This window comes from Vanessa cardui, chromosome 27 (assembly GCF_905220365.1).
Source record: "Vanessa cardui chromosome 27, ilVanCard2.1, whole genome shotgun sequence".
Lineage (NCBI taxonomy): Eukaryota > Metazoa > Arthropoda > Insecta > Lepidoptera > Nymphalidae > Vanessa > Vanessa cardui.
In genome coordinates this window covers 7,910,190-7,928,586 of record NC_061149.1, presented here as the reverse complement: position 1 = coordinate 7,928,586, position 18,397 = coordinate 7,910,190, and the positions used below count along the sequence as shown (strand labels likewise).

The following is an 18,397-nucleotide window of genomic DNA, read 5'->3' as shown; positions in this document are numbered from 1 at the left end:
TGAAATACAAATGTGGCAGAATTTCTATGAAATTTGTCACATGCAGGTTTCCTCACGATGTTTTCCTTCATCGCTAAGCACGAGATGAATAATAAAGACAAATTAGGCACGTGAATCAGCGGTGCTTACCTGGGTTTGAACCCGCAATCATCGGTTAAGATGCACGCATTCTAACCACTGGGCCATCGCGACTTCAGCCGGGCTGTTACTGAGAATTAATCACAAAAATCCAATGGTATCCAACTAGGGGTTTATCGAAGTGCCTCGGAATTCCCTTTAAACGAGCCGTTAGACCAAAGGCAGTCACCCTTTGTCCTATAGTATGACAGTTTATTTGTAAGCAAACTTGAACTCAAGAAAGGACATAGGCTACTTTTTTGTCCAACACATGTCAACAACATTTTAAAAGACAAGCGAAGCCGCGGGCGAATACTAGTTTTTGAATAAAACATTAATGATACTTTCATTTACATGTGATTAAAGTGCCACATCTATATATAATATGTATAATTAATAGGATTACCTTATTTAATGAATTAACGGCTAATGCATTTCAATAATTCAACAGACTCTGTGTGGTATGACAAATGGATCACATCGAGTCTTAGCGCGCACATACAGACATATATTATTATTGATTACGCACTGATGCGTGGAGTAATGACAATGTTCGGGCAATTTCGTGTCTGCCTTGCAGACGGTGGGGTCAGTGGAGGGATGGTGTTTATGTGAGTCAAACGTAAACGTAACCCGTGAGGGTCAGATATTGAGCAAATTGTTTGTATGATAATCTGTTATGTAATACTGTGATCACGTTATCAAATTACGTCTAGCAGACGTCACTAGTATAATGTAATCTGTTATATATTGTATTGAAATGACAAAAAACAATAAAAAAAAAACAAAAGAGAGTATATAAGGCGGTGCGAGCGTGTCGACAGAGATTACTTTTTCGAGACTTGCGCAGCGGACCTCTTGACAAATTAAGATAACAATCTATCATTATGACGATACTTTGATTCCTATAAAAAATAAAGGTCTGTCTGAATTTAGTTGGACGATTGTGCTGATTTTGATGATTTTGTATATATTAGAGCAATTCTGTTTGGTTTAGATTGGAGCCGGTAGGGGGCACTGCATTCGGAAACAAATTAGGCCCTTGCTATTTTTCAATGAGTTAAATTTCTGACTAGATAATAATAATTTCGTGTGCTCATAACGCGATGTCCTTAATTAATTGTTTCTTATTATTTCTCCTTATGCATAAACTAATTCGATGAAATACTTAACTACCTATCTTTTTAATCTTCATCTCAGTGACGTGAAGCCTAAAAATAGAATTTGTAAAAACCTTAAAAATTTTGTGCCTGGACATAGTATCGGAGTGACCTAATCTTGTTTTATTTAAGCAATTTTCCACTTAAAGTATATATAGTTAAGGTTCAATTTTAATTGAAATGATATTGTGTTACGACCTTTTACTTTCGCAGCGTAAGTCAACGCAGCCTTCGTGCCCACTCTCATAATGTTAGCTTTGAAGTGTAAAGCCTTAGACACACTGATTATAGGTAATTAATTTATTCATAAGACTTGTAAATTAAATTTATGAAAAATATGTAGTACGCTTTTATGAAACTTTTTTTTTTGAGATCTCATAAAAGTTAAGATTTTGTATGTTATATGTTCGTATAACGTCATCTATCACAAGACAGAAAAGAAGTGAAATAGCTATTCCAGTAAATAGCTCACCTATTCACACACTCACACTATTAATAATCGATACGTTCCTGAGACACAGAGACAAGATAAATATACAATTTTATTCTAATACACAGTTGTATCAACTCCTTAACATATATATATTTGTATTAGAATAACGCAACAAAGAAAGATGTGGCTGCATCTAGAACTCAGCGGCGCTAAGTTTACCGGAGAAGACATTAAAAACATTCATGTTATTTTATTTATAATTAGTACAGCCAGATATTCTATGAGCTTTCCTAACCTACGCCGTTGGTCGCCTGGAAGAGCTCACTATGAAGCGATAAGCCAAAATTGTACGCCTGTTTCATTAAGGCCAAATCTATGATGTATTTATTTTAATTTCTCTGTGTGATGTACAATAAAGTATAAAGTAAGAACAAGCCATACCCACGCTGTCTTCGAGGGATTTCACGCTATTACATAACTCTTAAACATATGGTTTTACATTATTTTAAGACAAGCACTTTCTCTCACTTTCTTTCACTCATCTACGTAACATTTGGTCTCCTATTTTTTATGGTATAGGTTGGCGGACGAGCATATGGGCCACGAGATGGAAAGTGGCCACCATCGCCCATAGACAATGACGCTGTAAGAAATATTAACTATTCCTTACATAGTCAATGTGCCACCAACCTTGGGAACTAAGATGTTATGTTATGTCCCTAGTGCTCGTTGTTACACTGGCTCACTCACCCTTCAAACCGGAACACAACAATACTGAGTTCTGTTATTTGGCGGTAGAATAACTGATGAGTGTGTGGTACCTACCCAGACGGGCTTGCACAAAGCCCTACCTCCAAGAAATATCTCCTATAAAAGTTTTAAACATCATTGATTATTAGCTAAGCATTATGTACACGAAGTTGAATCATGTTGTACACAACTTAAACTTATATTTAAACGATTTTTATTTGCGCTTTTATCTGAGATAACATTTGCACACGCAAACCAACTGTTGCGTTGCATTTTTTAAATACAACCGCCTTGATTAAACAGTGCATTCTATTTTTAAACTTTATATTTAACGATCTAGATGACATGCACGTCAAAGACCGACTCTAGATCTTAATCTAGATATTAATTATAGAATTCCACACTAACCTAACCTAACTAACCTAGAGCCGAGATGGCCCAGTGGTTAGATCGCGTGCATCTTAACCGATGATTGCGGGTTCAAAACCAGGCAAGCACCGTTGATTCAAGTGCTTAATTTATCTTTATAATTCATCTCGTGCTCAGCGGTGAAGGAAAACATCGTGAGGAAACCTGCATGTGACGAATTTCACAGAAATTCTGCCACATGTATATTCCACTAACCCGCATTGGAACAGCGTGGTGGAATATGTTGCAAAACCTTCTCCTCAAAGGGAGAGGAGGCCTTTAGCCCAGCAGTGGGAATTTACAGGCTGTTGTTGACTTTGAACTAACCTTACATGTACCTACAACTAAATTGTAAGGGATACGCCTTGAATACTTTAGTATAGTACCTAGTTTTATTGTTGCCGCTGGTGACAGAGGGTTGGTGTATTTATGTCATAGGATGCAATAAACCTGGGAGATGCTGCTAGCAGTCTTGTCTTTCTTCTACGCGGTCATGATTTATTAAACTACATTTAATTTTTTATTTGTATGTAATTAAGATATTTATATTCATAAAATATGGTTTAGAATCGGTAATCTTAAAGCATTTTCAGAAGGCAAAGATCGTAACTCAGTATTGGAAAATTTACAGGCTGTTAATTTACTCATAATCAAGTTAGTCAAGTAATCGTCTATCAATTAATTCCATGAGCGACCCGGTGCTCCACTTAGCCATCGCTCAGCAGGATGTCCTGTAAGTGGGTTTGAACAAATCTAGGTCCTCTTTATCAAGTCTTGCTTTGGGTTTTTTTGTTCCAAAATGTTCGGCTTAGTAAAATGATTGTTTTATAAAACTATCAGATATATATATATATTTAAATTTCATTTAAAAAAAAATTAAACCAACAAGAGATTTGAAATACAACGCTAACAGTTTAATACCAAGAATCAATTATGTATCAAGTATTCTTTTGATGTTTTGCTGCAATACATAAGACTTCAACGCGCTTAAAACTAAACATAATCTTGTAAAATAATACTTTTTGTTCCTTCTTCTATCATATAATTCCTCTTGTTCGGTATTCAGAAGAAAACTTACATAACGTAAATAAGTATCACCTAAACAGGAGAATAAATAACCATTTAATCATATAAATAAACTTACATAGTCTGCCTCGTTTTACTAATAGTAACAATATATATATTTAAAAATAACAAAAAAAACACTTTACCGAAATGTGACTACTTAGAAGTAAATTTAAAAAACAAAATACAATAAATTACTCACCTTGTTCAAGTATTACTAATTTTGTTGAACAATGGTTTATTTATAAAAGCATTCTCATCTTTATTACACGTCGGTAAGAGTGCACGGCGTCACTGCGGACACAGCCTAACGCGCTCACGTATTCAAGGCAACGCACCAGTCGCTTCGACGCACGCGCACGCGACGCGCGTCCCGACCAATAAGACGAATTAAATCCGCCATTTTGTTTATTCAGCTGTCAAAGTTTCGTGGTAAGTGTGATTTTTTTAATCTGTGAAGTGTTGTGTATCGTGTGTTGATAATTATGGGATTCTTTGATGACTCATTCATAGTTGTATACGGTTCGGTGGTACCACCCGTGGGTTGACCATATTCGGTGGTGATTGGTTCATGTGGGTGTGAAGGACAAGAGTTAATTGCGAACGTAATGCATCTCGTACACCTTTGTTACGATGCCAGCCCTGCCAATTTGACTTCTACACTAGCATACAGTTCCAAAATAATATACACATAATAATAATACTGTACAGAATACTTCTCATCCTTGTATTAAGATACATTCTGAATACAGCAATCGACCAAATAAATACACTATATAACGTAGAACTACTATAAACTAAATTGTTATCTTCTATAAAAAAACGTGAACAGTGCGCCTGACACTTAAATACAAATTAATAAAACAAACCAAACCCAAAGTATTGTCAGTCGAGATTCTAATATAACAATAACAAAAAATACTATAGCGCGTTTTAAGTATATACCTATATGATACTAAAGTTTGAAATAATAATTCGTTCACGTTAAATAGGATACTCTACAATATTAAATATATATTTATTGATAGAAAAAGAGTTACTCTTACTTAGTTTTACTTGATTAGGAATCGTTTGATTCTTCACGGTGGTCACAAATTTAAACGAGAAATTTCGTGGTCAGTAAAAGGTAATTGATTTTTAATGAAACTCGAAGTTGATAGAGCCCGAAGGCTTTTCAAAAGAAATAAACCAGCCATATAAGTGGATTTTTGGATAATTTCACAGTGGTTTACGGGCTTAGTGATGTAAAAAGTTGCAGAATCAAAATAAACTTTATTCAAGTAGGCCGTTACAAACACTTTTGAATCGTCATTTAACAATTAAGTGAAGCTACCATGTAGATTCTACCGAGAAGAACCGATAAGAAACTCAGTAGTTACTCTCTTTCAACATTTAAAAAATACTGTCATATTACTAAAATACAATTGTATATGTAGGTAATATATCCGGCCTGAAAGTTAACAGGTATTAACTCTACGCTTTTTTGTCATCTATAAAATCTTGTATCGAATAAAATGTCGAATGGTCTTGACCCCTAGGTATTGTCGTCAATCCCGCGTCCCAATCCTGTTACAAGTGACACGCTTAAAAGCGTTAAAAATTTTTAATTAATTTGGGGCATTGCTATCATCCTCCTGCCCTTATTCCAAATGTTACTTGGGGTCGGCGCAGTATGTCTTCTTTCTAACTTCTTTGTCGGACGTCATCTCACAAGTAACCACATCGTCTTGCCATCTGCATTAAAAATAAATTAATATTAAATAATTATCATGAACTCACTTTCCTTGTTAGTATTTCTATCACGAGAAAAAAGCCCAGCATCGGAAACCACGCTTCTACCACCTCTCATTCACCAGCACGTCACGTCGAAAAAAACTCTTCTTATAACTTTAATACCTCTTAACATTTTCATAGTAGGATATTTTAAGTCAGTCTTTTCATAAAAAAAACGAACGTTAAGTTACTAACGAGAATATAACGTGAACAAAAAAGTAGAGTATCGTATGTGTTGATTCTCTGAAAATAAATATAATTGCGTATCCTTGACTCTGTATTCAATTTTTTAATGAGTTTTTAGTGAAATCTAAACCAACAACAACAACAGCCTGTAAATATCCCACTGCTGGGCTAAGGGCTCCTTTCCTTTTGAGGAGAAGGTTTGGAACATATTCCACCACGCTGTTAAAATTGAAACAGGTTATTGGAATACACATGTGGCAGAATTTCTATGAAAAGCAAGATTCCTCGTGATGTTTTATGAATCATTTACAGAATTCATCAATAAACATAATGGAATATGTGCAAAATAATTTATAAGTAAATGTAACCCCTACCTTAACATTTTTGTGTACTATAACTACCCGCAACATTTTACCTCAGTGTATACAATTCATAAGGCAGACTTTTAAATGTACCCTCAGGAAAAATAATTGTAATTTCTTATTATAAGTGAACTTTTGTGTTCTTTATGAGAAATAAATGTCTTTAAACTTATATTATATTCAGCGGTGCTTGCCTTGGTAGGAACCCGCAGTCATCGGTTAAGATGCACGCGTTCTAACCGCTGGGCCATCTCGGCTCTATACTATAACATGACGGTTTAATAAGAGTTGAATAATATTTTATTTTAAATAAAAGCCTAGTTAAATTAAGATTAATTTCGTTTAAGAATAGAACAGAAATGAGGATATGAACATATGAATAAGTATTTAACACATATATAATTAGCTTTTCAACCGACTTCAAAAAGGAGGAGGTTATCAATTCGTCTGAATTTTTTTTTTTTTTTTTTTTTTTTTTTTTTATGTTTGTTACCTCATAACTTTTTACTGGGTGGACCGATTTTGATAATTTTTTTTTTGTTTGAAAGGTAGTGCTTCCCGTGGGGTCCCATTTTTTTTTTATTTTTTTCCGATGATGGTATCCGTATGAAAACGACATAAATCTTAAATTTGCATTATGTATATGCGTGACAAATAGGTGAATAACTCAAAATCACGTTAACCAATTTTGATGATTCTTTTTTTATTATAAAGGATGTACTTTAAGGGTAGTTTGGTGAAAGTTTGGTAAGGTTCTGAGCACAGGATCTACGACAAATTAAGGGAACGGGAGGGAACGGAACAATTCTGAGGAGCACGTTAGCAATACTCGGTCGAATCTTTTATTTATGGGTTACTTGGATATTTGAATCACCTTCCAGAACGTGGTTATGTTCATGTAATTGTCATAATCGAATATTATAATCAACTAGCGACCCGCCCCGACTTCTCACGGGTGCAATACTGATACTAAATATACTAAAGAATTTGTTTATTTACGACATCACATTGCAAACTTCTAAAATTGTCAGTGTTTCTTTACTATATTGTTCATTTATTATATACACAAACCTCCCCCTTGAATTACACTATCTACTGAAAAAAACCGCATCAAAATCCGTTGCGTAGTTTTAAAGATATAGGGACAGAGAAAGCGACTTTGTTTTATACTATGTATTGACGGAACTCTTAAACGGCTTACAGTTAGGGTGCGATTTGAGGCAGAATTTCTTTCTGTCTTTAATCAAATTTTGTGTATATGATGTGATGTCATATGATGTACGACATAGCATACGAATAGCTCTTTTGCAAAGTTTTTTTACTGAGGTCGATTACAGCACCGGCTCCAAATATAACAATAACTATAACTACATTATATAATCGTTAATCGACTTTTAAGTAGACTAATATTTTTCATTTCATTTTACCTAGGAGGACTCTCGAAAATATGTTAAATATGCAATTATTTTTATTACTTTTTAGTGCATTTTAATTTGTTTTAAAATACTGTTTTGTTTGAAGTCAGTTTTTCTTTTTGTTAAAATTTTATTTATACATTCCCTGTTCAAAGGTACCATACAGCCTTGAACATATAATATGAAACATATATTATGAACGTGTGTAATACAAGATACGAAAAAGTATTCTGTTAATACTTAACATATACACTTGATTAAGAATATTTCAAAGAATCTAAATCGATAAGCACCGTATTTTTACGTAGTTTATTACATGACTCTGCACTGTCAACTCATAGATTGATAGTTTATTGCAATCAAATCGAATCTATGGCCTTCGGTCAAAGTTGAATCAAAATGAAAATATACTTTATACAAGATAAAATAAGAACTTTTGAATAGTCATTTTACAAAACTATGTTGATTGAAGCTACCACCGGTTCAGAATGCAGATTCTACCAAGAATAAGGCATGAAACTGAGAAGTTACCCTATTTCAACAATTAAAAAAGTTATGTTAGTTAAATACAATTATATATGTATGTAATATATCCTGCCTGGAAGTCAACAAGCACTGCACGCTTTTTTATCATCTATGTAATCTTGTAGTAAATAATATGCCTTCACAGCTAATGTATTTTTTTGCAAATGATTTTAATTTAAGAAACGGCAAATATAAAAATGTCCGTGGAATTTTATTATAGAAACGGATGCCTTGCCCCAAGAAGGATTTATTGACTTTGCGGGGTCGGAAACTTGCCGTCATAAGCTTACGTCTCGTGCGTATACAATGAATCACTGATTCTATCGGAGTGATCAATGTTACTGTGAATATACATAATATTGTTGCCAATATTTTGTGAGGCATCTGGAAGTAAGTTAGAAACAATTATCATCCCTTACTTTGCCAATGCGATACCAATTTTGGAAAACAAGATATACCCCTTGTGTCTTTAGTTACACTAGCTCACCGTTCAAATTGGAAATAATACCAATTATGACAGCTTGACAGCAGAATAGCTGATGAGGCTGATGGGATACCTAACCAGATGGGCTTGCACAAAGCCCTAACACCAATTTTTTGAGAGGAGTCGTCGTAATTGGATCAAAACAGAATCGAAAACATTACAAGTGAGCTCAAATGGCTCCCTAGTTGCGATGAGTTCTAACAAGTAAAGCAAATTAAAAATATGTCCATTTACCCTTAAGATTTTTGCCCTTAATATCGGTGCTACTAGAAAGATATGAATTTAAAAAGTATACATTAAAGAGCTATACAAATTTGTTGATAAACTTCAATTGAGAAATCCGCCCACACAACGTCAGATAATAATAGTTACCTCAGCGTCATCACGGAGGCTGGGCTGATGTTTTAGGATATTGCCTCTGTTAAGTACGCGTCATAAAACATACCGCACGTAAACACCGCCGCGCCGGCCTCCGGGGACTTTATTGGGTTCGCGTGAGACTTTTACGGTCACAATCTCGAAACTATAAGCTGACATTTTTATTTCTATATAAAACCATTGATCGCCAGATTCGTTTGTGGTCGGATGAGGTAATATACTCCAAAAGCATAAACCAAGTTTTATAACTACGGAACTATGATCAATTATTACGCTATTGATGATGAGTCTAGTTTGTATGTAGATATGTTGTAAATCTCCCACTGTAGGCAACCCATTGCTAAAAGATTCCTTTACTTATGAGATATAGCATCCTCTAAGACTGGTTTTCTGGCAATATTCGCCCAATAAAGCACGTATAAATTTTGACTCACGATTATACACGAAATTTCAGAAACCATAACACCTACAAACTTGAAATTTTATTTATTTTTTTGGCAATTAAATTCCTTATTGTGTAGAACGGATTTTACGAACGAATTTTTGAAGTCTACCCCCTAAGGGGCTAAAACGGTTAAAAATGCAATCATCGGTTAAGATGCACGCGTTCTAACCACTGGGCCATTTCGGCTCTTATGGCTCCACGTTTCGTTAACATAAAAGATATTCTGTAGTAATAACAAGTATATTTACTAGCAGTAATAGTCACATCCCGTTCATTTCCTAAACATCACACTAAAAGTCAGGACTAAATATATACCGTAAAGTCGACCCGAGAACTAGCTCTGCGTTGCGTATTAGGAGTTAGGACCCGGTACTGATTTACAGTTTGGAAGTCCAGCTTTTGACCTGACGTTTAGATTTCGGAGTAAACGCAAAGATTTTTTTTATGGTATAAATTGGCGAACGAGCATATGGGCCACCTGATGGTTAGTGGTCACCATCACCCATAGACAGTGACGCTGTAAGAAATATTAACTATTCCTTACATCGTCAATGTGCCACCAGCCTTGGGAACTAAAAAAAATGTTATGTCCTTTGAGCCTGTAGTTACACTGGCTCACTCACCCTTCAAACCGGAACACAACAATACTGAGTACTGTTATTTGGCGGTAGACTGATGAGTGGGTGGTACCTACCCAGACGGGCTTGTACAAAGCCCTACCACCAAGTAAGATGGAGGGAATTTAAGATTTATTGTGATGGCTTCTCGTACAGATTAAGTACTTAGCATCCGTTAGAGGATATTACATAATTAACGACCTTGGAAATAATAACTGAATGTTTGTGTATCCTATTCCCATAACACGACGCTGCCTTGTACAGTTGTTAAAAACATTATTGAGAATCTTGCTATCTGTCAAACGCTTTCACGCTTGTGGATGAGTTTCATCACACGTGCAGGCTTCTTGATAAAATTTTCGGACAGTGCTTAATCATCATTATTACATAGTATAAAACAAACTTTTGCTGTCTGTCCCTATGCTTAGATCTTTAAAATTACGCAACGGATTTTGATGCGGTTTTTTTAATAGATAGTGTTCCGAGAGGAATGTATTTACATATAATACATGGACAATATAGTAAAAAAACACTGATAATGTTAGATGTTTCTAATGCGATGTCGTATATAAATAAATTCTATAATACATTTAGTATGGGTAGTACACCCGTGCGTAATATTTTAGTGTGTAGATTATATCTAAAAGAATCAAGATCATCTTTTAAATAAACATAAATATATATATATTTTTTTTGAACACATAAGTCTTTTTGTAGTATGTTATTTTTTATTATATGTGTCTGTATTTATTAAATTTTCATGAACGTGATTAGGAAATGCTTTTAAGTTCTTAATTTATGTAACATGACATTTCTTTGTTGTCAATTCCAATTTTTTTTTCGTATTTTAGTGAAATTAGTCAGATCCTCTATTCCTGATTGCGTATCCCATCCCCAGTAGTGGAATTTATTGTACAAATATAAATGAAACCTTCAAAGTATGTACAATTAAAAATAAGAAAACAACGCAGATATCGCGTGTTGTACAAATAAAAAAAAAAACAGAGAAGTGCGAGTCGAACTTACGTCCTGAGGGTTCCGTAGATAATATTTACAGAGCTTGGATTTTTTTCTAAATGTGCTACAAGTGTGGTATTGTTTTGATCATTTGACAAATTGAATGCTTCTAAGGCAACGAGAAGCATTCCGTAGATTTTATTCCCTTTTTGAATGTATGAGAAATAAAAAGGTTTGATTATTCCACAGCTCGAAGGGAGTGCAAATCCTTAATATTTGGTATAAAGTTCCTTGCCGGTTCATTTCATTAGAATCTACTTTCCGAACCGGTGGTAGCATCACTTAATATAGTTGTTAAATGACGATTTAAAAGTGCTTGTAAAAGCCTACTCGAATAAAATGTACTTTGATTTTGATTTCGGTGAAAAACACAGATAAATAAACCGACAATTAAGTGATCTCATCTTATGTTTCTTCTTTTATTTGAAAGTACGGAACCCTAAAAATGATGGCCTTTAGCGACTATTTTATTGAAGTCAGTTAAATACTTAACTGAGGTGTATTCACAGTGCACAGATAATAAAAGTTGGCTATTTGCGGCGTAACGTTAAACTGCCTTCTTAAAAGATAGTTATTGTTTTACAATTACCGATAATCGTTAACGACACAGTCTCTAAGTATTAGTATTTTATAGCTTACATACATTTACATATACTAACAGCCTGTAAATTTCCCACTGCTGGCCCTTCTCTCCCTTAGAGGAGAAGGTTTGGAACATATTCTACCACGCTGTTCCAATGCGGGTTGGATACACATGTGGCAGAATTATACATACATATGCATTTAGTAAAAAGCGATTATTTGAATAATACAAACCTAATTATATCTACAGATTATCATCAACACTAAAAATATAAGTTCCCGTACAATGAATCCAACATAATTACATAACAAGCATACACACAAGCCTTGAGATATATCAACGCGACATACGCCGTCGTAAATTTGTCTCAACGAGTAACTTATTGTTACTTTTTAGGGTTCCGTTCGTCTGAATACAAAAACGGAACCCTTATAGGATCACTCGTGTGTCTGTCCGTCCGTCGCTTACAGTCAATTATCTCCGAATCTATTAGACTGATTAAGTTGAAATTTGGTACACATAACAATTCTTGTAACCCAAATACAGAGGTGTGACGTGAGCAGATGAAATCTGTATATGGGGGGTCATTTTTGGGGGGAAGGGGAAAATTAAAAAAAAAAATCTGAAAACTGCATCGTGTGGCATATCAAATGAAAGGTCTTGTTGAGAAGATCTTAAATGTATTTTTTTGTAATTTTAAAATAAACAGTTTTCAAGTTATTCAAGAAAATAGACGAAAATTGACCATTCCCCCCCCCTTATCTCCGAAACTACTGAACGTAAAATTTTGAAAAAAATACAGAAATTAGTTTTCTCCTTATAGATTATAGGAAAACCTATAAGAAGTCCATGATATTAAAATAACATGGTAAATCACTCAATATTGTGCGTACCAACTTACATTTGCAAGTGGAATGTGTGGGAGAACATATTTTTTAACTCCAATGTTAAGTTTTGTTGAATCGGTTTGTAGATTAATATTTAATGAAAAAAATAAGCCCACAAATAACATCGTACGGAACCCTCTTTACGCGAGTTTAACTCGCACTTGTCCCCTTTTTTTAGTTTATAAACCGCTAACGTTCGTTAAACTTTTTATGCATCATAAAGAGAACGCTTCCTAGTTCTGTCAGCAATTATCTTAATCAATGGCGTCTGCGCTGAATCCTAGAGACACGGTCCGCGTGTGGTCGCTCGACCGTCGCGGAACAGCTACGCATTCGTTATTAATTTAACTCTGTAATGTGATCGCTTAGTTTAGATATAATGTGCAGACCTTTACTTGGTGGTAGGGCTTTGTGCAAGCACAAGTGTTTAGCTATTACCAGGTACCAGGGCACCAGATCAGCAGATCTATCGCCAAACAGTAATACTTGGTATTGTTATGAACCGGTTTGGGGGTTAGCCATTGTAACGGGCACAAGGGATGTAACATCTTACCTGGACGACCTCCGTGGTCGAGTGGTGTGTACACCGGTTTTCAAGAGTACGCCACCCCGAGGTCCCGGGTTCGATTCCCGGCCGAGTCGATATAGATTATCATTAGTTTTCTATGTTGTCTTGGCTCTGAGTGTTTGTGGTACCGTCGTTACTACTTGATCAGAGTAATGTATGTGATGTTGTCTCATATTTACATTTACATATTTACCTCCCAAGGTTCTTAGTACATTAGTGATTTAAGATAAGGTTGCCAAGAATGCCCATGAGTCTTGGTGGCCGTCGAAAAAAAGCCTTATTTCACCCAAAAACCTTAAAAAGGTACTAAAGGTTTTTGCGGTGGGATATCGTTTATAAATGGTTCCCCAATCTATAATCATATTATAAATGTGAAACTCTATCTGTCTGTCTCTGTGACGCTCTTTCACGACCAAACCGCTGAACCGAATTTGATGAAATTTGGTATGAAGCAAACTTAAACTCATAGAAGACATAGGCTGCTTTTTGCCTAAGACGTGGCATACGAACCCTTAAAACGCAAAGGAAGCCGACGGCAATAACTATAAAATAAGTCTTTTACAGAATTATCTTACTGAATAGTACCATTATGGTAGGAGTTCAAGATCAAAATCAAAATAAACTCTATTCAAGTAGGCTTTTACAAGCACTTCTGAATCGTCATTTTACAATCAAGTGAAGCTACTACCGGTTCAGAAAGTAGATTCTGAGACAAGAAACTCAGTAGTTACTCATTTTCAACATTTAAAAAATATGAAATCATATTAATTGACACAATTATTTAAATTAATATATCTTGCTTGGAAGTCAACGGGTATTCTGTAATCTTGTAAAGTGACGATATAAAAGTGCTTGTAAGCCAAAATAAGTACCTCCTTAATGATTTAGTTTTTTCTTTTGTTGCAGATATGAGTGTTCCGTGTGGAGAGTGCTTTAATATCAAGATGGTGGTTTTAAAACTGGTGTTGTGTCTTGTCTCTGTGCACATGGTGGCGGCCAAAGGTGAGACAGTATATTTTATTCGAAGTGATATGTATAAAGTATAAATTAGGTGAATTTACGTAATATGTAATCGATATTCGAGATGAGATCTCATAGGATGGATGTAATATGCTATTTGACTGGTTTTTAAAACCAATTATGTTTATTTAGTTTTATATTAGTTAAGGAACCAAGTATAAGTTGATTTTTTTTTAATTCTAGTAGACATATTTGCTGAAAAATATTAATTTAAAAGTTCAACAATAACGTAGCTCGCGAAAACGCTACTTTGACAATATACCGTTTCAATGGGGTTGGTGACGTCATTTGCCTGTATTCCAATATGTGGTATATAAAATCCACATACAGCAGGCGAACGAGGTCAACAAGTTAGTGACGTCATCACAAACCCGACCAATCAGGAGCCTTTTGTGTCACGTGACAAACGTTTGAAAAAATGCTTTTATATTTATGGATTATTGAATAGATTAATTATTATTTTCAAATTTCGTTAGTAAATAACCATTTTAAACTTGTAAAGTATATTCATTACAATAATTGACACTTTATTTTTTGGATTGTGAAATAGCCTATTGACCCTTGCAGTGACTCTGTAAAGGACAGTATAACTAAAGTCAGCATTTCTTTTTAATTTCGCCGGAAATTTTTGTACCTTTAATATGTAACTAACATATAAATAGGTTGCAACAAAAAAGTTTATATATATCCGCGAAGTGACGTCAGAAAGAGGAAAACCACGTACGTTGGTAACACAACACTGTGTTATTACATATCATCGTGTATCTGAATTAATGGACCCGCCGGTACCGTAGCGTTTGTGGTCAGCTGGTTGCCACAATCACACTTGAGGGTTGATAACTTACATCAACATAAACACCAGCCAATCTCTCTCCTAAATGAATATTTCGTCTATACCAAGATTTAAACTATTACAAATGGTGATAGCCTGTAAATTTGCTTGGTCTAAAGCCTCCTTTGAGGAGAGGTTTAAGAGATTATATATAGCAGAATTAAGATAACATTAGACACATTTAGGCAGGTCTACTCAAGGTGATTTCCTTATACTTACTCGTAGTTTAAGTTTTTGTTTAATTTTCATTTAACATTCAATATTTATATATTAGACGGCAGCTGCGATAGATCAGTGGCAGGCTCGTCATCAGTAGGATATTCTGGTACAGGGTTCAAGCATAGGTCTCAGGCAATTTAGTACAACGATACAGTATAACAATTATAACAATTCCTGTATTATATGCAGTAACAAATTATAAGTAGGTATATCATTTTAGCAGTAACTATCACAGATACGTGAATTAACGGTCCCGTTTGGACGGCCCGATCTGTATCTCTTCTTCTAATAATATTTAGCTTCCGACTCGTCGCTCTCGAAAATAATTAATAGAATGTGACAGTTGTCCTTTCAAACGATTCCGATCACGTGACTCTTTATGTCACGGCGTTCACACCTCACATATACAACAAAATCGTCTGAGTTAATAAGTATTCATAATCGACGACATATGTATTTATGAAGAACTGATTGAAATATTCAGATCAGAAGATACATATAACTAATATAATGTCTTCAACAGATATTTACGTTTTCTGCGTTAGTTCTACGTCATTTCGTTTTTAATTAACTTAAAATAATAATTTTCTTAATTAGTCTGTTTATGATAGTTTGATAATTAAAATACTCTTTATTCGAGAAATCAATTTAAACATACATCTACCGCCCAAAAACAGACATTAATCAATCTACTTATTCTGACTAAAAATTCAACCTAATTACTTTTATAAAGATAATAATTATTAATTGAAACATGTTTAATAAGAAGAAATAAAAAAATATCTCCGGTTATATTATAAGTATAATATTGAAGTCTAGTATACATTTATATATATTATTAATATACTCGATGATAACGTGACTTTGCTCGGGTAAATTAAATAATCCTAAACAAGTACTACATATATACATATTTTCATGTATAAATTTACAGTGGATAAGGTTCCATTGGTTTACCGTACCAACGAGTTATTATTTGAACGCACCCGTAAACGTCAAACATGGCCGCCCGCTGAACTGTCATGTCATTGAATTTTATGGATTTGATATCGAAGTAATCTCGATTATTAAAGTTATCGATTTCGGGATATTTACCATGTTTTTTATTTTTGTTCAGTGCAGCTCGATATTTCGACATTATCTACGAATGTCTTGTTCACGTGACAGTTCAGTCTCGTGGTAAATATCCAGAAATCAATAACTTTTTGAAACTTTAATAATAAAAATGACCATGTTAATTTAAAATCTCGATTAATCGAATTTTTCGGATATATATATAAATATGTTGTAGAAAAAAAACTTATTGTTTTTTATCGATATTATTATTATTGTGGACACTTTTTGGGTTAGTAGACTGAGAAATTATTAAAATGTATATTTAATAAAGTCATAGATTGTATTGCAACAGATTTAAAAAAAAATCGATTTCAGAACGTCATTCGTGTGGCTGTAAAAATTGATACCAGGCAATTTCCCGCGTAAAATAAAAAAAAAATATCTGTCACCGTTTTATTTAATGAAAAAGTTTTTTTTTTCAATTTATTTTATTTCAACTTATAGTGAAATAAAATAGTGTATAAGTTAATAAGAAACCTATTGATCTAAATATTAATTGAGTGTGTTAAATTGTTTTTTAGTCAGTGTGTCGACAAGTGTGTATTGAGAGCGTGAAATTTAATCAATTCGTCACACCGAGCGATACACGAATATTATTAATTTTTTCTGTGATGTTCTTATAACCGATTTTTAATAAATTGGTCGATTGACATGAGCCTTCTATGGTGGTCACTACCGTTATAGACAATGGCGTTGTCAGAAATATTAAATAAAAATAAATAGCCTTTTTTTCCAAAACCCAATTTGTATTTACAGAAGTACCTTTCAGTAGACTGAAATTAATAAATTAATTTAAAATTAATGTTATTAAATTTATAAGAGAAAACGATTTCTCGATCATATTATAATTATATAATCAATCCTAGAACACATTAGAGTCTAAATAACATGTGAAAATGATTAGAATATGAAAAATAAACAGCAATTCAGCGCCCAGCTGTCGTTAATGGAAGCATTAGGAGGCTTTTAAACATTTTCTTTCTTTTTATTATGCTGCGGTCAGATACGTTTGAAACGAGCGAACGAGTAATTATATTTCATATTTTTAAACAATGTTTATGTTTGTTATTCAATTACAATAAGATGACTCATGTATGACTACACACATTCATTAAAAAGTGAATTCATCGCAAGAAATCAATCAGGCTTTCCAAAGGCTCTTCGTACGAAATTGTACTTGAATTCAATTGATATCATTTTGACAGAAACATCTGCTTTTTTTAATTTCATTTCCGTTTTTTATACTTAGGATCTCGCTATTAGACCCAAAAGGCTCCTCAATAAATAAACTATGTAACTCACTCACTTGATACATTAATGATACCGGAAACTTGGTAGGTCTCTGTTCAAGCACGTCTGGAAAGGTACCACTCACTCATTATATAATATATTCAACCACTAAAAAGCAATAATAAGCTAGGTTTAAAGGGTGAGTGGCACAAAGGACATAATAACTTAGGATTGGAGTCATTGGCGACGTTAGAAATGGTTTATATTTTTACTGTATCTTTATCTATGGGCGGTGGTGACCACTTAGCTTAAGGCACCTCCACTCCACAGCCTATATATGCATAAAGAATACAATTTATAGTTTAATTATTAATTAAGATATATATAAGAATAGATAAAAATGCTGTGTAACAAATTATTTACTAATGAGTATACTTAGGGTCTTGTAATTATTAAATCAAATGATGATTAAGCTGCAATTCCGAGGTCTGGTCGCAGGTGTGGACGCTCTCTTACACTTGAGCTGTTTTCTTAAATATTTTAAGCGCAAGCCGGATTAAATGCGCGGTTTGTCACTGTCGTACCTCCGTAATCGAGGCTGGATGAGAGCGGATTAATGTCATAGCCTCTTCAAAAATATATTAAAGAACTGATTTATTCTATATATAGTATATGCATATATATATTCTTATAAATATAATTGTATATCTTGGCATATCTTTTGTTATGTCCTTTATTATTTTTTCTGTGACGTAAAGTATTAATAAGTAATTGTTTTTCATTGGGGCACATAAAATGTACCATTTA

General features: G+C 34.0%; 1 protein-coding gene across 1 annotated transcript in view; it reads left to right on the top strand.

Moving 5' to 3' along the window:
• The first annotated feature begins 4,226 nt into the window (after nt 1-4,226).
• LOC124541141 overlaps nt 4,227-18,397 on the top strand; it is an 80,249-nt gene continuing 66,078 nt past the window's right edge. The window contains exons 1-2 of the mRNA XM_047118987.1: nt 4,227-4,365; nt 14,080-14,175. Of these exons, the coding sequence (XP_046974943.1) occupies nt 14,082-14,175 (94 nt within the window). The 5' untranslated portion in view covers nt 4,227-4,365; nt 14,080-14,081. The remainder of the gene's footprint in view (nt 4,366-14,079; nt 14,176-18,397) is intronic.